The sequence below is a fragment of the Oreochromis aureus genome, linkage group 3 (assembly GCF_013358895.1).
Source record: "Oreochromis aureus strain Israel breed Guangdong linkage group 3, ZZ_aureus, whole genome shotgun sequence".
Lineage (NCBI taxonomy): Eukaryota > Metazoa > Chordata > Actinopteri > Cichliformes > Cichlidae > Oreochromis > Oreochromis aureus.
This window is the reverse complement of record NC_052944.1, coordinates 107,588,520-107,609,721: the sequence shown is the minus strand read 5'-3', so window position 1 is coordinate 107,609,721 and position 21,202 is coordinate 107,588,520. Positions and strand designations below refer to the sequence as shown.

At 43.5% G+C, this 21,202-nt stretch overlaps 1 protein-coding gene across 1 annotated transcript; it reads left to right on the top strand.

Moving 5' to 3' along the window:
- The first annotated feature begins 1,462 nt into the window (after window positions 1-1,462).
- LOC120437853 lies at window positions 1,463-19,566 on the top strand. Its single transcript, XM_039608417.1, has 9 exons — window positions 1,463-1,599; window positions 14,097-14,138; window positions 14,263-14,529; window positions 14,606-14,848; window positions 14,942-15,178; window positions 16,747-16,815; window positions 16,978-17,007; window positions 17,091-17,132; window positions 17,776-19,566. Exons 1-9 carry the CDS (start codon window positions 1,545-1,547, stop codon window positions 18,000-18,002), a joined length of 1,212 nt encoding a protein of 403 aa, XP_039464351.1. The 5' UTR covers window positions 1,463-1,544; the 3' UTR covers window positions 18,003-19,566.
- The last annotated feature ends 1,636 nt before the right edge of the window (window positions 19,567-21,202 follow it).

The following is a 21,202-nucleotide window of genomic DNA, read 5'->3' as shown; positions in this document are numbered from 1 at the left end:
ATGCGTAGTGAGGAGGTAAAATTATTAACAAGATAATCGACCTCTGTTGGAGTAGCGTTCAGATAGCTGCTCTGCTCTATGTTGGTACAGGGCATTGAAGATGATAACAGTGGGTGGATTATATTCTTAAACTTAGTTACAGCACTTTCAGAAAGACATCTACTTTGATAAAGTCTACTCTCCGCTGCTGTGTAATCAATTATTGTAAATGTAAATGTTATCAGGAAATGATCAGACAGCAGAGGGTTTTCAGGAAACACTGTTAAATGTTCAGTTTCTATGCCATATGTTAAAACAAGATCTAGAGTGTGATTAAAGTGGTGGGTGGGTTCTTTTACATTTTGAGAGAAGCCAATTGAGTCTAATAACAGATTAAATGCGATGTTGAGGCTGTCATTTTTAGCATCTACATGGATGTTAAAATCACCCACAATAATTATTTTATCTGAGCTGAGCACTAAATCAGATAAAAAGTCTGAGAAATCAGAGAGAAACTCTGTGTAAGGCCCAGGTGGACGATAGATGATAACAAGTAAGACTGGTTTCTGAGTTTGACAGCTGGGGTGGACGAGGCTATAGGGGTCTGTAGCTGTAGGGGTCTCTGCAAGCATACAGGGCTCTGACAGGGTACAAGATGACAACTTTGGATTTCTACTAGAAACAGTCGATCATATTTGCTTGTTAAAGCTGAATCCAGGGCAAACTAGGCTAAATTAGCGTTTTTAGCTAGCAGCTACAATAAGCATAAAAGTTACTGTACGGCTATCAATTGTTAACATGATGCTTGTTCTTATACATGTAATACATTTATTACCAACCTGAGAGTTTATCCGCTGGTCATTCGACATGACGAATGACTTCTGAAGTCTTAATTCAGCTCAAGACGCTGTAGATTCCCGTCAGTAACACTTTCGGTCCGCTGGTAAAACGTAGTTCTATTAATCTGCGCTTGAACCGGAACCGGATGTATGTCCCAAAAAACTGAATTTTGGAACTGAAATTGAATGGTGAGAGTGAAACTGAAATTATTCGAGCTGAATTTTTAAAGGATAAAATGCAGTTTCAAAGCAAATGAATTCATTTTCAATATATAAAATTCAATTTCAATTTAGTGATGATCATTTTCAAACCATAAATTCAAATTCAAATTTAACTTATTCAAATTCAGTTTCTGATGGCACAGATTTCTGCCCATAGAAACAGCAAGAGTGAAGCTTGTGAAGGTGACCGCCAACCTCTACTGATCTGCTTGTACAGGCTGCAGCTGCTTGTGCAGCCCTGAATTGGATAAATGGTTAACGAAATCGATGGATGTATAGATAGAAATGCTATTAGCACCTGTAGCAGCAGGTGGGACAGATGATAGGGTAGCATGATGAACTTTAGCCTGGAACATGATAACTACAGGCTGCGGCGCAGTAAAGTAAGCCCCGCCCTCACCAACCACACAGTGTGGCGGAGTTCAGCCAGTGAAACACTTCATGTGTTAAACTTGTTAAAGGGGAAGTGATGAAGCTGAAGGCGTCTCGCTGCTGCTCAGACTGATGTTCAGTCGTCATCCAGACACGATGAAGACTCCGTGTGTCTCTCTGCTCCTCGGTGAGTCAAACTCAGAGCTGCTGCTCATTTATTCATCAGCATTAAACTGAATGGAACCTCTGCTACACACAGCCGGGAATGTGGGAAACTGTGATGCAGGACAGACACAGACACTAAATCCACACTGTGAAATCTAATTAGCTCCCAGAACTAAAAAAAATAATAAACTTGTTTCCTCAAAAAAACAGAGTAAAGCTTAAGATGACTATATTAGGACAACTTATTCATTAAGTGCACAGTTCTAAGAATAACTTGATGATTGTGTAACACTGATTGTTCACCCACTGACAAACATGTCAAGTTCTGCTACATTAAAGAACAACTTGTAGTAACTTATATTAATATAACACTGTATGCAAATGTGATTCAAAAAGAATAATTAACAACACTTCTTGTAATGGTGTTTAAATCAGCCCAACTTTTATTTTGAAATGTAAAACAACAGCCAACATCCTGGACACTGTTCTGCTGAACAACAACAGTTATACTGTCATCACTGTTACGACTGCTGGCTAAGGGTAAACGTAAATACAGTAGGATCATAATTCACGTCGGCAGTAATGACACCTGGTTACGCCAATTGGAGGTCACTAAAATCAATATTGAATCGGTGTGTAACTTTGCCAAAACAATGTCGGACTCTGTAGTTTTTTCTGGTCCCCTCCCCAATCAGACCAGGAGTGACATGTTTAGCCGCATGTTCTCCTTTTTTTTTTTTTTTTTTTTTTTTTTTTTAACCTGTCCCGTTTGGTTCTTTTGCCATCAGAATTATTGTCTAAAGGCGAAGAAAGATGCCCAATGGATTCACTTTACCAAATGGACCATCCCAGCCTTGCCGTAATGGTCCATTTGATTCACCTTTTATTGTTTATTTTATTTTCACTTGCTGAATACGGGACAGACTTGACTGGTGGGAAGAAAGGGAGAAAGAAAGAGGGAAAGAAAACAGCTGAGAAGAGGGACGGGAAAAGGGCAAAACCAAAACCAACAGAATAAGCAGACAAAAATACATATCGATCACCTGGATCACCTGTTGAGAAAGAAAAAGAAAGCAAGCAGAAGAAAACGAGAGTAATAAACAACATCACAATGATATATGGGAATATGACAGTAAATACTAAATATTAAACATTATTGTGCAGCACGTGAGATCGACAGCGCACAGTGTGCTTTGAGGTAGGAGCCAAAAAGGGTGTGGTTGTGTGTGTGATCACCCGTGTGTGCACCTGTGAGCATGAACGCGCTTGTTTTTAAAGGTTCCTTCATGTAATGATCTGCTAGAGGGTGTGGGGGCCACTGCCCCGACCTCCAGGGCATGAAGCAGGTATGGAGGAGATCAAGACTCCAGACATCCAGAGGCCCCAGAACACAAGAGACCAAGGAAGACCAACAGAGGGCAGCAGCGCCACTATCCCAGAAAGAGCTGAGGAGAGTCCCAGATGAGGGGTCACTCAGCAGCCGCGAGCAGAAGCCGGGGGCTGCAGTGGCGTGCCCGTGAGCTCTGCCGGCAGCCAGCTGTGCCTGAGTGACCGAGCCCGGGCCGAGAGGCCAAGGGCACCCCATCCCAGTGGCCCGAGCGAGCCCCAGGCTCCAGGCCCCGATAAGCAGCCGCCAAGGAGTGAGCCGGTGGGTACCTGGGCGCCCACCCCGGACACAAAGAACCACCAACACACCGATGTCTGAGGCGTCCGCCACCGGCAGGGGAAGTGGTGGGGAGATAGGCCTCAAACCTTGGAGGGCCTGAGATGTCCCCAGAGAGGTGGTGTCTGATACCCAACCTGACATATAGACACAGACAAACAGGCACACAAAGATACAAACATCTATTCCCACCCTCATGCTCTCATATACAATTACTCAACACTCACCCAACGTGGAGACAGACATAGAGAGACACTGTACACACAATCACACTCCCCAAGCGTACTCTAAGCCCCGGGTCTAGGTACCCTTGCCCCTGGAGGGGGAAACTGCACCCAGACCCAGGTGGTGTTACCCTTTCCCTGCGGTGGGAGAAGCAGACCGCCCGACTCCGCAGCAGCAGGGAGGCCCCACATTCCAGACCCCAGTCGGACGGCCAACTCCTCCTCCTAGCCCCCGCCTCCAGCAGGCCGCAGAGAACGGGGTGTGGGAAGACTCAAACCTCCCTCCACCCGCTCATATGTAGTGTTGATGTATGTGTGTTCTAAGGTGCATTTAAAACCCAGGAGGGCATGGAGCTACCTGCCAGAGCAGCAGGTAGCGTATAGCCCCTCCTGCTAGCCCTCAATGTCTCGTGTATTTAAAATTGAGAGGTGGGCAACGGCGCCAGGGGTGAGGTGTACACCCTGATGGTAATTTGGAATCCGTGTAGCGTGCCCACCCCAAGATCCTATATGTATGTGTAATGAGAGTGTGAGTAATGTGAATGTCTAAGTTGTGGGATAAAATTGAGGCAGAGGCAGCCAGAAGGGGACAGAGGGGGGGGATGTCTCCTCTGCACCCTGGTGACACACCCCTACCCCAAGGCCCTGCATGTGTGGGTGATTGTGGTGGAGCGGGAAGAGGGAGGCAGCTGGAGATGGGGAGGGAAGGAAGGGAGGGGCAGTGACCCTCCTGGGGCCAGCTCCCCGCTGACCCCAGTAGGCACCCCATACTCTGCAACCCGCCAGGAAAAGGGGGCCCAGGCCCATCCGGACCGGGGCCCAGTGCAGCAACGCCGCCCGGCCCCACAGAGCCCGGGACAGTCCACCTGACCCCACCACAGAGAAAACTGCACCCACCCCATCATCCACTCATCTTCCAGACTACACAAGACAATAGACGCCCAGGCTGAGATCTTCCTCCACCTCTCCTGTATCTCCCCTCCTGCAGAGAGAGTTCCTGAAGAGAGGAAGGCTCCTGCAGGATGTGACAACCTCCCCACCAGTCGAAGAGCCCCCAGGTGGTTCGATGCACAGGCGGCACCCTGCGCCAGGACTGGGCCCCCATACACCCACCCGCCCACAACCCCGGCAACACACCAACCAGGACCCAAGCCCTGAGGCCTGGCCAGGGCCCCAGCCCAGAGACGGAGTGCCCCCAGAACCTCACGCCCATCCCGGACCCACCCAGGGGCAGCCAGGCTACCAGGTCAGTAACCCACGTCCGTCAGCACAGACCCTCCCCTAGCCCCGCTGCACGCAGCCACGAGGAAACCGTCACCTAAGAGCCAACAGAGCCCCTAATTGGCCATGACCGCTACCCGGGTTGAGCCCCCAAGGAAGATGCTCCCGGGAAACCCCTGATGCCCTAAGCCTGTCCCTACCCCCACACCAATCACAACAGTGAAGGTGGGACCAAACTAAGACCCCCACCCCACTAGGTGATGGAGCTGATCAAAGGAGCCCAGAGCAATTGATCTGATGTGGTGGCAGAGGCTGTATCAAGACTAATGTAATCTAATAGATAATTTCTATATTGGTTAGAATTAAGATTATTTTTATTTTTCCAGTTCATGAGGACTGTTTTCTTGGCTATGCATAGGGCAGTGAAAACCATATGGGCTATATTCTTTTCCGTAGTGACATTATCTAAGCTGCCCAACAAACACACTAAAGGGGAAGTTGGAATGTTACATTTCAGACACTTTGATAAGTCTTCACATATCTCGCGCCAAAACTTCTGAACAGGTGGACAGAACCAAAGAGCATGGATATAATTGTCCGGTGAATTGGTTTGGCAGTGCGAGCAGTTGTTGGTAGACGTAAAGCCCATCTTGAACATCCGATGACCTGTATAGTGCACTTTATGTAGTATTTTGTATTGAATTAATTGAAGACTGGGATTTCTAATTAGATGAAAGGTTTTTAAGCAAATCTGAGACCAGAAGTTTTGGTCTAAGTTAACTGATAAATCCGCTTCCCATTTTGCAATAGGAAGTGATATTGATTCATCTGTTTTAGAAAGCATTCTGTATATTTTGGATAGTAATTTGGGGGTTTTAAGAGTAAGAAATTGAACCACACATGGTGGCGTTTGTAGTTCAACTTGACCCGGTTTAAATCTCTTTTTTATTATGGATTTAATTTGTTGATATTCTAAAAATCTTTTCTTGTTGATCCCATATTGTGTAACTAGTCTGTCAAATGAAATAAATTCTGTTCCTTCTAGTATATGTTCTAAATATTTGATTCCTTTACTACTCCAATCTGAAAAGTTTATCATATTATTGTTTTGTAATATGTCAGGGTTGTTCCAGATAGGTGTACGTTTGTATGGGATTAATGAAGACTCTGTCAACTTCAGAAACTCCCACCATGCTGTCAGAGAAGAGCTGATGTTGATGCTTTTGAAGCATTCATGTCGTTGGATGTTTGAGCTGATAAATGGTAGATCTGAAATCTCTAGATCATTGCAAAGTGCTTGTTCTACATCTAGCCAAGGTTCATCTAAGAGGGTATGTTTTAGCCATCCTGAGATAAACTGAAGCCTGTTGGCTAAGAAGTAGTGCTGAAAGTTAGGTAGTTCTAATCCTCCTTTATCCTTGGTCTTTTGTAGTGTTTTTAAGCTTATACGTGGGGCTTATTTTTCCAAAGGAATTTGGACATATATGAATCTAGAGATCTGAACCAATCTTGCGGCGGTTTAGTTGGGATCATTGAGAATAAATAATTTATTTTTGTAATACCATCATTTTTATAGCGGCAACCCTTCCCATGAGTGATATGGGTAGACATTTCCACCTAGCCAGATCACCTTCTACCTTCTTTAAAAGTGGGATATGGTTTAATTTAGTTAGATCTGCAAGCTTGGGAGATACATTAATACCTAAATATTTTATATTTCCGATTGCAGTGGAGTAGAAGAGGAATTATGGAAGGAGCAATTAATCGGAAGGACTGTAGATTTTGACCAGTTAATTGAGTAATCTGATATTCTTGCAAAAGAGTTTATCAATTCAATCACCCCAGAGATATTGGTTTGTGAATTTTGGAGAAAGAGTAACACATCATCCGCATAAAGGCTGATTTTATGTTCCACGTTCTTGCATTTTATGCCCTTAATTACTGAATTCTGTCTAATTGCTGCTGCTAGTGGTTCGATAAAAATGCAAACAGTGAAGGGGAGAGTGGGCATCCCTGCCTGGTGCCCCTCAGGAGACAAAAAGCTGGAGGATGTCTGGTCATTTGTTCTGACACAAGCTGTTGGGGAATTATATAATATTTTTAACCAGTTGATGAAAGAAGATCCAAAACCAAATTTGTGTAAAGTTGCAAATAGAAATTTCCAGTTAACTCTGTCAAACGCTTTTTCTGCATCTAAAGAAAATATTGTAGTTTCAAGGTTTTTACTGTATGAGTAGTCTATCAAATTAAGTAATCTACGTGTATTTGTTGATGAGTGCCTACCTTTTATGAAACCAGTTTGGTCAGGATGAATTAAGAGGGGGTTATTTTCTCTAATCTCTTTGAGAGAGCTTTGCAGATTATTTTAAGGTCTACATTAATAAGGGATATTGGACGATAGCTTGAGGGATATACAGGGTCTTTGCCTGGTTTTATCAGGAGATTAATGTTTGCAGAATTCATATTTGATGGAAGTCTGCCATTTTCTTTGATTTCCAACAACGTTCTGTAAAAAACTGGTGCTAGAATCGTCCAGAATTCTTTGTAGAATTCTGCAGGAAAGCCGTCTGGGCCTGGAGCCTTATTATTGGGCATACTTATCAGGGCTTCCTGGAGTTCACCTGGTGTCAGTGGCGAATCCAGTGCCATTGCTTGAGTGTCTAATAATTTTGGGAGAGTTATGTTGTCTAAAAACTGATCAATTTCCTTTTTAGAGGTTTATATGTGGTGAATACAACGTTTTATAGAAATCCCTGAAAATGTTGTTTATTTGTTTCAGGTCATATATTGTGTTCCCAGATGAATCTTGAACAGCACATATAGTTGTTTTTTCTTTATTTATTTTTAGCTGGTTTGCTAGAAATTGACCGGATTTATTACTATGTTCATAATTTTGTAAGCGTAGTCTTTGTACTAAGAATTTTGTTTTTTTATCAATTATCTCATTTAATTCTAGTTTTGTTTTGCGTATTTTGTTCAATGTTTCCTGATCTTGGTGGTACGTGTAGGCTTCTTCTAGGGATTTGATGGTTTTTTCTAATTCCTGAATATTTTTGTTTTCTTTTTTCTTTTTATGTGATGAGAAAGAAATTATTTTACCTCTCATCACAGCTTTCCTGCTTCCCATAAAACAGAAGCTGATGTTCCGGGAGTGTCATTAAAGTCTAAATATGAAGTCCACTTTTTTAAAATATTTAATAAAGTCTTCATCTTTAAGCAGTGAAGTATTAAATCTCCAATTTTTACTTGGCGTAGTATTATTCTTGTGCATTAGTGTTAAAGATACAGGAGCATGATCGCTGACAGCTATAGGGTGAATCTCAGTGTCTGAAATGTCACTCAGCAGTGAGCTGCTGACCAAAAAATAATCCAGACGAGAGTAGGAGTGATGAACATGTGAGAAGAAAGAATATTCCTTACTGGTGGGGTGAAGGGAGCGCCATGCATCGCAAAGACCAAAGTCGCTCATATACTGTTTGATTATATTTGTGGACTGCCAATTAGACTGAGTTCCTGCTGTATTGAGCCTATCCATTTCTTCATTTAGTCCAAGGTTGAGGTCTCCCCCAAGAACAAGTGTGCCATCTAAGTGTTCAGAGAGTGCACTGAAAAAACTGTGAAAAAATGAGGGATCATCAACATTTGGACCATATATACTTACAATACATAGCTTTTTATCACATATAGATAGTTTAATGATTAAGAATCTGCCCTCTGGATCTATAACTGTATCGAGTACTGTGAAATTAATATTTTTATGTATTAAAATTGCTACTCCCCTTTGTCTAGAATTATAACAAGCTGAGAACACATTAGGAAACTCAGGTGTTTTAAGTTCATTCGAACCTTTAAGAGGTCTGTGGGTCTCTTGTAAAAGGACAACATCTGCCTGTAGTTTTTTGAGTTGGTTAAATATTTCTATGTTCTCCTTAAATTGCTGGCTGTCTGAGTGGTGTCCCAGAAACGATGTGGGCTTCATAGATAATTGGCAAACCTTCTGGAGGAAACCTGGTCTTGTTAGGAGAGACGGCATCCATCCCACTTTGGATGGAGCAGCTCTCATTTCTAGAAATATGGACCAATTTATTAAACCCCCCAAAATAGGACTATCCAGAGTTGGGACCAGGAAGCAGAGTTGCAGTCTTACACGCCTCTCTGCAGCTTCTCTACTCCTGCTACCCCCCAAAACCCATCTCCATTGAGACTGTGTCAGCTCCCAAACAGACAAAAACAAACTAAAACCAGCAATAAACAACTTAAACATAAAAATCACAAAGAAAGAACAATACAGTATCCACATCTGAACCAAAGAGTAAAACAGTGAAATGTGGATTATTAAATATTAGGTCTCTCTCCTCCAAGTCTCTGTTAGTACATGACTTAATAATTGATCAACAAATCGATTTACTCTGCCTTACAGAAACCTGGTTGCAGCAGGATGAGTATGTTAGTTTAAATGAATCAACACCCCCGAGTCATTCTAACTACCAGAAACCTCGAAGCACAGGCCGAGGGGGCGGTGTGGCAGCAATTTTTCACACCAGCCTATTAATTAACGAAAGACCAAGACAGACTTTTAATTCATTTGAAATCTTTCAGCCCAATTCTACTTTTTCTGCATGATCCATCATACAAAATGTAATCAAATGGAAACGTCTCTTTTTAAAACTTTAAATCTTTTAACTTTATGCATCAAGCAAAAATTTAATTATATGCAACATTCTCTGACTGGAAGAAATTTGTTTAACATTTAAACCTATTTTCTGCACATTCCAGCACATAAAATAAAATATGTTTTTATGTTTACACTCAGTCTTTCAAATAGATGCAAGTAAAACACAGCAGAAAATAAATAAAATCAAAGACTAGCGGTCCTGTTGCTCTATTTTCACCTATAAAGCAGGAGTGGGTTAGGCGGAGGTTTACCCTGGTGCAGGTGTGCCACAGCGGTCAGTTGAAGAATCCACGAGTTTCTCTGTGAATTTCACATTACTTCGTAGTACACTCGGTGCTTGCTTGGAAGTTTAGGGGTTTTTTCGCTGTAAAAAGAAGTTTTCTTCTCACGCACAACGGACACTAATGTTTTTGTCACTTTTTATGGAATCAAACTCAAAGTAAGGTCAGTGCTTCCACGCTTTAAACGCTGCACGCTCATACTCTCTCCCGCACTTGATATATATCCATTGTTGATCTGCAGACAGCTGTTGTCACGAACGTCGCACTCGCTTACGTCACTGTCATGAGACATTCTCGCAAAAAATCACGGTTTTAGTAACGCAGTAATGCAGCGTTCCTACATGAAAGTAACGGTAATCTAATTACCGTTTTTGCAATAGTAACCCCTTACATTACTCGTTACTTGAAAAATGTAATCAGATTACAGTAACGCGTTACCCATCTCTGGTTTTAACCCTTTAAATCCCAGTTTCTTTACATGAGTGCACTGTTTATTTTAGCTGAAAAAAACAAAAAAAACCCATAAAACTTAAATATTTTCCATAAAATACATTGGCCAGTGATTTGTCCGCCTCCTGTATGTGTAGCTGCCAACAACCTAACAAAAAAACAACAACAAAAAACGAAAACATAAAACCTTTGTATATTTTACACAAGAATATATGAGCATGAATTAATAAACTGTCCGCAACTGATGCGTAATGACACCCACCTTGTCCAGGTTGTCGACACCTCCGTTGTATTGGTTGTAATCTCCAATGATCACTGGCTTTCTTTTGTCTTCATCGGTGACCTCCGGACTGCGATGCTTAGTGCTGAGCAGGAGCACATTTTTGTCGGGGGATGTAGGAGACGAGTGTGTGCTTTTTTGTAAAGGCAAAGGTGTATGAGTAGATTGCGCTCCCTCTTGCCTGGTGCAAAACAGGTGGAATTTCAGGCTTATTCTGGCAAATTGTGCCCACAAGTGCCAGTTTCCTCTTCAGCAGTTCCTCCGCCACTGCATATGATGTGAAAAAATTATCACACGTGATAACGTGTCCCTGTAGCCCCTCGGTCATTTGCAGCACCACTCTCATCCCCTGGTTAACTTTGGGTCGACCGCCAGCTGCTATCCCTGTGTACACCTGCAGCCGCCAGGCGTACGATGTTTTCGCATCACATGCTGCCCAAATCTTGATGCCATATTTGGCTGGTTTTTTGGCATGTACTTCCTAAAGCTGCACCTGCCTTTGAACGGGACCAGCTGCTCATCTACAGTAAGGTCTCGGTCGGGGCTGAACAGCATCATCAGGCGTGATGTCCAGATGTCCCATACCTGACGGAATGTAGCCAACTTGTCATTGTGGCGTCTAGGTCGGGAGAGCTTGTCATCAAATCGCATTGCCCTGGAGATGTAACAAAACCTTTTGTGGGACATCCTTGCCCGGAAAATGTTCGATTTTTCGCTCAAGAGGCTGATGGTAGATTCATGTTTTGACCGGTAAACGATGAGCCCCACATAAGCCCGGATTTTGTCCATGTCCAAAACTCGCCAGGCTTTCATTGTGCGTCTGCCGTGGAGGTTAGTCATGGCAACAATATGATGCACGAGCTCATCTGTGAGGAACAACATGAAGCTGGAGATCGGGTCAATTATCCGGGCGGCAGTGTAGTGGGTAGGTCCTGGAATAAGCCCCATGGCTGCTGGGAGGTAGCGCAGCATCTCGGTACTTGTGGGAGACCATACTATCTTCCCGTTTTTCGTGGTCTATCCCGCTGCTTCGTCATGCATCTCCCCTTCGCTCTAATCTCCAGAAGACGATTTCGAAGAGGACTCCGGCTGATCAGTGTGCACGGACGAATCCTCTACGTCATCCCCGGAATCGTCGGCGGGTGACAAGGAGCGATCCTCGCTATCAGAGCGCATTAGGATATCCACAACTTCCTCTGTGTTGTAATAGCGTGCCATGGCTAAAATGGTCAAAGGAGTTTGCAAAGAAAAAAGCGTCTGGACTTCTTTATGTTGCTTGAAGACGTTTCACCTCTCATCCAAGAAGCTTCTTCAGTTCTAAGGTCAAATGGCCGAGAGTCCCAGATTTAAACTCAGTGGGAGTATCCCCCCAAGGAGGGACAAAGGACCCCCTGGTGATCCTCTAATCACATGTGCCCAGGTGTGAAAGCGGGTGTGGGACCTAATCAGCCAGGGTTTCGGGTGAGCCCATTGTGAAACCTGGCCCCACCTTCTCATGTGATTTCCTGAGGTCAGATGGCCCAGGATGTGAGTGGGCGTTAAGGCGTCTGGGGAGGGAACTCAAAACTGGATTATAGATGGCAGACAGTTGGCGTCGTAAACCACCGCCTCTGTTCAAAGATGGTCGCTCACAGTGGACATAGATGGCCTCTTTCACTCCTCTTTCAAACCATCTGTCCTCTCTGTCCAAAATGTGAACATTGGTATCCTCGAAAGAGTGACCTTTATCCTTAAGATGCAGATGGACTGCTGAGTCTTGTCCTGTGGAGGTGGCTCTTCTATGTTGTGCCATGCGCTTGTGAAGTGGCTGTTTGGTCTCTCCGATGTAGAGGTCTGGGCATTCCTCGCTGCACTGTACAGCATACACCACGTTGTTCAGTCTGTGTTTTGGAGTTTTGTCTTTCGGGTGAACCAGTTTCTGTCTGAGTGTGTTACTGGGATGTCATGCTTGGAGAAAACTCTCCTGAGTTTCTCTGATACACCGGCTACATAGGGGATGACAACGTTGTTGCGTCTGTCTTTCTTATCCTCCCTCGCTGGTGTCTGATCTTCTTTTCTGTGCCTCTTTGCTGACTTTATGAACGCCCAGTTAGGATAACCACATGTTTTCAATGCTTCCTTTACATGTGTGTGTTCCTTCTTTTTCCCTTCAGGCTTAGAGGGAACATGTTCTGCCCGGTGGTGTAGGGTCCTAATTACTCCAAGTTTGTGTTCCAGAGGGTGATGGGAGTCAAAGAGGAGGTACTGGTCCGTGTGTGTGGGCTTCCGGTAAACTTCAATGTTGAGGTTACCATTCTCTTCAAGGTGCACAGCGCAGTCCAGGAAAGGCAAACAGTTATCCTTTGTGTCTTCCCTGGTGAACTTGATGTTTTTATCCACAGCGTTAATGTGCGCAGTGAAGGATTCCACTTCTTGTGTCTTGATTTTGACCCAGGTGTCGTCTACATATCTGTACCAGTGGCTGGGTACTCTCCCTTTAAAAGAGCCAAGAGCCTTTCTTTCCACTTCCTCCATGTAAAGGTTGGCTACAATAGGTGACACGGGGGAGCCCATGGCACAGCCATGTTTTTGTCTGTAGAAGCCTTCGTTGTATTTGAAGTATGTTGTGGTAAGGCAGAGGTCTAACATGGCTAAAATGCCTACTCCCGCGCTACGGCTTATTCTTATAAATTCTGCTGTAGTGCACCTGCATAAACAAACTGAGCTTGAAAAAAAAATAAAGTCTAATTTGTTTTTTGTTCTTGCTTTTATATTAGATTTGTTTGTATTGCAGTGTGGACTAAAAATAGAAAAGACTTCTGACTTCAGACACAGAAATACTTTTTCTAAAGTTAGAAACAGACACAAACACGTTTGTGTTTTAGGCAAAAAGACCTTTATTTATTTTTTTAAAGCACTCCTGCAGTTACCTAGCATTAAAAGTGACACATAAGCCATTGCAGAAAGGGCGGAAAAGTGCTGCACGTTTTAAATGTGATATAATGGCGCCACCTGCTGTTCAAATAAAAAAATTACAAATTTAAGCCCCCTACTCCCCAGAAAAATCCTTAAGTCCAGAATTGCATTTGTTTATGTTATTATAAATTTGGGGCGAAAAATAGCGTTTATAATGGTTTTCAATGGGACACTTTTTGTCCATAGGCATAAAGGTGGATGCATTTCCGTAGCTTAGCCATTTTAGGCTAATTTAATGAACTTACACCACAATTTAAAAAAAACATTTAAAAAAATTGTTTGACAAATTTGGGTATATTCCACTCAACACAGTGAAGATGGTTTAAACTCAAACAATGCAAAGGACACAAAATGTCCTTAGGACCCTCCAAGGGGACCTAAAGTAAAACATTGTAACTTGTGTACATATTTTTTACACACACATTCTCATCTATGGATGCACAAACAGAGTTTTCAGATATTTTGGTTTACAGGGTTACCAAACTCACTTCACTACTAGGCAGTCTGATTTACAAGTGCAAAATATTTATGAGCACAATTTGAACCAAACCCAAAATGCTGTTCCTAGTGTGGGAAGTCTGTCTGATCATTTGATGAAACAACGTGGTTTATGTCCTTTCGGACATAAAGCCTGGTGCTGTTGGACATTAGTCACATCAGCTGACTGCAGGTTGGAAAATCTGAATTGGTTGTTGGTTTGGATCTGTGTGTGACAGGGTCTGCTTGTTTGTGACCTCTGACCTTTAGTGACCTCTGCCCTCCTGTTGCAGGTGTGTGTGTGCTGCTGCTGTCTGCACCGACTGTTTCTGCAGGTGAGTTGATGGAAGTGAAAACAATCAGTGAGACTTCAACAAGAACACAAACACATTTACTGTGTGTGTGTGTGTGTGTGTGTGTGTGTGTGTGTGTGTGTGTGTGTGTGTGTGTGTCCTCCAGTGTCTCTGTCTGTCAGTCCAAACCTTCAGCAGTTCTTCACTGGATCTTCTCCAGTGTATCTGAGTTGTGTTGATGATGGACAGACAGCTGATGGATGGACAGTGAAGAGGACCAGAGGAAACCTCACTGAGGACTGTGGAGCAGCTGGTTCAGAGTTTAGTAGGTTTAACAGTTCCTTCTGTGTTTTCGGTCTCTCCACTGGTGGAAATTTCCTGTGTGTAAGCTCATCTGGACATCAGAGTGATGAAGTCTCCATCAGTGTCTCAGGTACAGACAGATGTTCCAGCTGTGTCTCTGTTTCTGTCTGTCTCTGTGTCACTCTGTTTGTGTCTCTGCTGGACAGAAGGAGGTGTGATCCTGGAGATTCCTGCACTTCCTGTCATGACAGGAAGTGATGTCACTTTGTACTGTACACCCAAAGAGGGAGAAAGACGAAAATCTTACTTCATCAGAGATGATGTTACACTTGGATCTGGACCTGAAGGAAAGTGGATTCTCTCTAAAGTCCAGCGGTCTGATGAAGGTCTCTACTCGTGTTTTACTGATATTCATCCACGTTCTCCTCAGAGCAGACTGAGGGTCAGAGGTCAGGACAATGACATCACTTCCTGTTTAAAAAAACCTGACATTGTGACCTGATAATAAACTGACTGAACCATCTTCATCATCTTTCCTGCAGTTCCTCCCAAAATCATCCATCCTCCTCCTCACTGTCCTCCTCCTCCATGCAACTCCACAAACTTTGCTCCTCCCTTAAAAACTGCTCTTACGTGTCCTCCCTGTACTTCTTCTCCTCCTCCTCCTCCTCCTCCTCCTCCTCCCTCTCTCCTGGTCCCAGTTGTAGCAGGTCTGGTCTCTGGGCTTCTCCTGGTTCTGGTTCTGGGTGGAGTTCTGTTCCTCTGCAGTAAACTAAAAGGTGATAAACCTGCGCAGAAGTAAAAGTCTTGTTCCTTTATCACTTAAAGCTGACGAGAGCAGCCGCGCTCCCATCAACTCTTTTAAAACCTGCTGCAGGATGAGTTGGAACAATAATGTTTGTGCGTTTGAAAACAGAGGAGTTGTGTTTACACATCACACATTCAGCTGGTCCCAGGTTTCCTTCCACTTGTGTATCTGCAGTAGGGCTGGGCTATATCATACCGTTCATGGTAATACCGGTATAATGTTGGGCAACGATAGGAAAATGAAATATCGCGATAGAATATGGGTAAAGCGCGCATGCGCAGTGCCTTTGTTTACATACGCACATGGCGGCAACGCAGAATGAGAAGAGCGAAAGCGGATCATTAAATGAAACGGATGAACCAGAATTGGTTTGTAAAAATGCTGCAACTTCAGTGGTGTGGGACTGGTTTAGCTTTCGTCCGTCAGACACACAACAAAGCACTACTTTTGGTAGCGCATGCTAGCGGGCCGTCGTTATTACCGTGTTGTTTGGAAAATACGGCACACTTAAAATCAATCCTTTGATTTTTTGAAAATCGACAGTGCCCCTTATAATCTCGTGTGCCTTATGTATGAATTCTGGTTGTGTTTACTCGCCTCGAAATTATTTTATGTACACGGCGCTCGAAAATCTGTCAAATGTTTCAGTACGACTTTGCTAAGCTACGAAGCCGCACCGCTTGGTGGATTGTCGGAGCATTACGGCTGTCGTAGGCAGGCGCCTCGCGGAGTGATACGTACTGTGCTTCAACATAATATTACCGTATTGTGTGTGTATAACCCCTTTTTAAGATTTGTGGATATTATACATGGTTATGCTGAGGATATGTCGGCCAATTTCCACTGGAAATGCCTTTTGGTTAAACTGTCAGCAAGGAATTGCATTTGCACTGTTAATTTTTTATATAACTTTAATGCACTTAAAAAGCTGCTTATTTAAGTGAAAATACATTGATGGCTTTTTTTTTGCACTAATAAAGTTGTGGAGTTGTAAAGTATTTTGTCTAGTGTCAATTATATCATCAGTTATATCGTTATCGCAAATTCTCAAATGTATATCGTGATAAACATAGCCACATAGCCCGTGGCTCAGGGGGGTTGGGAAGCGCACCTGTAACCGGAAGGTCGCCAGTTCGATCCCCGGCCTTTCTGTCCTGGTCGTTGTGTCCTTGGGCAAGACACTTTACCCTACCGCCTACTGGTGATGGCGCGATATGGCAGTCTCGTCTCTGTCAGTCTGCCCCAAGGGCAGCTGTGGTTACAACAGTAGCTTGCCTCCACCAGTGTATGAATGTGAGTGTGAATGAATAATGGCATTGTAAAGCGCTTTGGGTGCCTTGAAAAGCGCTATATAAATCCAATCCTTTATTATTATTAAATATTTTTGGTCATATCGTCCTGCTCTAGTCTGCAGGAACAACAAGCTCACAGCACTTCCTACTGTCTAACAAACACCATCACACTGTCAGCACGAACCATCACATGAGTTTGATGTGCACCATTACTCCTCCTGTGCTGATGTTTCTCTGTGTGATGTAGGAGGTCGGGGAGCAGACCTGTGGAGCTGTGGAGGTGACGGCTGTCTGAGACGGAGCGTCTGCCTCTGCTGTGAGTCTCCTTCATGTTTCTCCACATGTATTATCTGTGTTTCCACCACTGGAGGGCGCTGTGGATTGTGTGTGATGTGTGGGAACAGTAACCAATCACTGCAGTCTGAATGCTTCTCTTTGGTCATGTGACCATTTGATCTCTGATCAGTGTGTTCTTCAGTTTCAGGCCTGTTTCTGCTGACTGCTGCAGGTGAGCTGATGTTCCTACACCTGTCTGTCCTCATCATGACCTCTGACCTTTGGTGACCTTTAGTGACCTCTGTCCTGTTGCAGGTGTGTGTGTGCTGCTGCTGTCTGCTCTGACCGTTTCCACAGGTGAGTTGAAGGTAACAGGAACTCTGAGGTGATGTAGGTGCTCTGTGGTCGCTGCTCCATCATCATGTCTAACAATCCTCGGTCAGCCTCTTCTTCTTCTTCTCTCCTTTATCTGACTGAATGTTTACAGCTGATAAATAAAGTTTCAGCTTCTGTTTAGTTTTTCCTGCTTGCCTTAAGAGCTGCTGTTTTATCATTCTTTGAACAGCTTTTTAACATTTATTTCTGACTGTAGAAATGTTTTAATCCTTTTTATTGTAACAAAGTTTATGAAACTCTGAGGGGAATTCAGTCTCTTGGTGTGTCCACACTCACTCAAAGGTCCTCGAACACTAAGAAAAAACCACACGAGGAACTACAAAAGACCATAAAACCACAGTTCTAACAATGTAACCTTGGCCTGCAACACCCACAGGTTTGGGTCAGATCTGACCCACAAACATATACACCTGAGGGTCAAAGGTCAGAGCTGTAGCTACAAGGCTGGCCTTCAGTGCAAATTTGCTTACAGCAAGATGCCCAAGTCTCTGTGAGGTTATAACAGGCAGCTCTATGTCTACAGTATGAAGGATTCAAAGTACTTCATGATGTAATTTGAGTAATGAAGACCTTCAGACTCCTCCTCTGTGTCCTCCTCTTTCAGCTTCTCCTCCTCCCTCTGAGTCTGTGCTGAGGCTCTTCTGCCATCTAGTGGTCTTCTGTCCGTACTGCATCTCCACTGGTCTGCTGCTGTCCATCTGCTGCAGCAGGAGGACACCGAACAAACCGGCCGTCTCCATGGAGATGATCCAGCGTGATGGAGGTGGTCAGGGACTGGCTGAAGATGGTGATGATGTCACTGCTGATGTCACCACTGAGCATGCCTTCTGAGCTGCAGACTGTGTGTCAGGGTACCAGCATCTGCAGTATTTCTGTATCTTGATTCCTCTTTTGCTGTATTGGAGAAAAGTTCCAGTGTTTACTGTCAGTGTGGATTAGTTAGGTTTGAGTTTATCGCTTCATCCCTGTTTCCTGTGTAAGTCTGTCCTCTGTGTCTGTCTCCTCTGTCTGTATTGTGCCTCCTGTACATTCTCTCCAGTCCATCACGTGCGTCTCTTCCCGTTGTCTTCTTCTGGTTCTTCCGTTCTTCCCTCCCGTCTCCTGTGTCATGTTGTGTGAATTAATGTTTCCTGTTTTACTTTGACAGTGTCACATCCTGTGTTCAGTTTTTGTAGTTTTGCTTCCTGTGTGTCGTCAGGTCCACTCTTCCGATCGTGGAACTCTGATGTGTTTTTATCAGTCAGTAAGTTTACCTCAGTGTACGAGGTGACAAACTAACTTCATCGTCTAAATTTGTTACTGAGGTCTGGACGATGAACACACCCCTGTAAACTCTCCCACTAATACTTCAGGATATTCTCTTACCCAATAAAATGGTCACTGCTAAATAAACACAGCTGTGTGTTGAACCAAAATCATACATGTTTCCATGTAGAAATGTCCTGATGCACGCTCAGTGATCCAGGTAAGGAGATCCCTAAAGGTTGCCTCTAGATCTGACCTGTGTGACCTCTGAGGCTCCATCACTGAGTGTATTCAGCAGATACAGATACAAACATTTCCCCTGTTCATGTCAGTGTGCAGTGCTGTTTACACAGCATCCACCTGACCACTGAGACTGGGAGGAGTCACAGCTCCTGGGTGGGCCGGGTCAGGAAAGCTACCAGATCAAACCTGTGGACCCAGCTGCTGTGGAGCTCTCAGTGGGATCTCTGGAGCAGTGAATTCAGATTTGATTGAGGTTAACTGCATTTGTGCTTGCTGCTTCTTCCTACAAGGGTCAGAGTTCACAGGTCAGATCCAGGTTTGTCCAAAGAACTACAGAAGACAGAGACAACGACGGCTCCAGGACCTGAGCCAGAGAGACCAACAGGACTGAATCCACCCAACTGTACAAAACTCTGGACGCATAAATATGTAAATAACAACTGAACATATTTAACTCATAATAGAAGAGAGAAAACATGTGGACTGTTTAAACTGAGGAATTGTTGATAAAATGAGCTCCTTTTTAATTGGCTGGCATAGAAAGAGCATGTTAGAGAGGCAGACAGAGACTCAGCAGCTGTAGAGTCATGTTCCTCACTGTGAACATCTCATCATCTACAGAACATGATCTCATCAGGAGACTCAGGGTTCAGTTAACCTTTGACCTTCAGCAGCGCTGCTTTGACCTTTGACCTCCAGATGTGCCCACGATGAAGAAACAGCGTTGTCTCCTCAACAGAGGATCAGTTTGATCAGACACTGCTGGGACTGAGGAGTCTTTCTAACTCGTCCGTTTATGTAGAACAGGACTCTAGACTTTTTGCCATGGTTGCACCGGTGCTGGGTATCATCACTGATTTCTATAATCCATTCGATTCCGGTTCTCAAAGTCCTGATTCGATTCAATTTAGCCTCAGACAGTCAGAAATATTATAATTCTGATCATTTATCAGTACTGATACATGTGAGACTTCATCAGAATTGTGAACATCACAGCAGATGCCTTTGTGTCAAAGTAACTGAGAATAAAACACAGAAAAACATGAAGGAGATTTTCCTGGTCTGGTTTTTTATAGCAGATAACCTTAAAAATATTCTGGAATATTCTGTAATTTTGCGTAATTTTAAAAAGTTTAAATTTCTTCAGTATTGAACAGCAGAAATTAGGCTTTCTTGTCCGAGGTCATTTAAGTGAACAAAAAAGAAAAGAAAAAGACAGCGGCCGACAGCGCTGTAAACAACGGTAGACTGGTGGGTAATAAGCGAATGAATAATGCAGAAAACAGAGATTTGAGACGGGAAACTGTTCTTGAAGTACAGAGAGAGAGCTGTGCATGAAGTGTGATTTTTATCGTGGTGGAAGCAAAACAGCAAAAGTCAGAGCGAATTCATGACGACATTGATCAAATGTGAAGCGTAGTTTGCTGCTTCTTTTGCTGCTGGCTCGGGGAATTTTGGTTGGAGAGACAAAACCTGCAGCTCAGAATCAGCGCAAAAAAAGACGGTAACATAGCGCGGACCCGACGCATCAGAATCGCTGAGTTCCGACAGCGTGTCCGTGTTCGGGCCGTGGGGTGAGAAAGCCGAGAAAGACAAAGCTGATTCTGATGCGTTGGGTCTGTGTTTACGTCTTTGTGTGGAGTCCGTGTACCTGCTCTCACTTGATGTTTGGTGGTTGTTGAAATAGTTTTGTGAACTTTAATCTGAGAATCTGGCATTTCTGGCAAAACACAGTTATATTTAAAAGTCGATCCCAGATTTAATGAATCGATATCACTTTATTCAAGCTATTCACCTCCCTCTATCCACCTCCAACCGACCTCCCAGCCCATTGTTCCTTCAGTGGGCTGGTTTCAGTCATTATGCAAATGTACTGGTTATAAGATTGGGGAAACCTGCAGTCAGCTGAGACTGAAGAAGTCACTTGAATGAGTGACGAAATGTTTCTCCCACTAAAAATGCTACATCCAGATGAACAGAATCAACCTGAGGCCGTCTCTCCTGCATGAAGTCCAGGTGCTGGTTTTCCAGTGTGTGCGTCTGATGGCCCAAAGCTGCCTCAGAGCCGTAACACCATCAATGGCTGCAGTATGGAACAGATGTGGGATTATTATATTATCTTATGCTATGTTATACTCCTGATTAATGATTGTGAAATTATTATGTAGTTTTAGTTTGCTTTATTCTCCTGAAGAGGTGATAACTATTAGATTTATTAAACTGATTTGTATTAGATTAGACTGCTGATATATTGTGAATGGATGATATTGTTTTGTGCTGCATTATACTGCTGTAGGTCATATTATACCCCCTAGTATAGAGTGTGTGATCAGTATGGAGTTTAGTTTCCATTATACTTCTGAGTTAAAAGAATGTGACCATTATTAGATTTGTTAGATATTGTATATGTATATGTATATGTTGTATATGTTGTGTATTATCCTGTACCATTGATCTGCTGTGAATGTGTTACACTGTTTCTTGACATTTCATACTGCTGAATCATGAAGAGAATATTGTGTGCAGAGAGTCAGGGCCTTTCT

Bases quoted from the DNA above. Each gene is read 5' to 3' on its own strand.
- LOC120437853 (XM_039608417.1), top strand. From the start codon at position 1,545: ATGTTCAGTCGTCATCCAGACACGATGAAGACTCCGTGTGTCTCTCTG. The intron at 14,849-14,941 runs GTCAGGACAATG...TCTTTCCTGCAG, and splicing joins GAGCAGACTGAGGGTCAGAG to TTCCTCCCAAAATCATCCAT. The intron at 15,179-16,746 runs GTGATAAACCTG...TGTGTGATGTAG, and splicing joins CCTCTGCAGTAAACTAAAAG to GAGGTCGGGGAGCAGACCTG.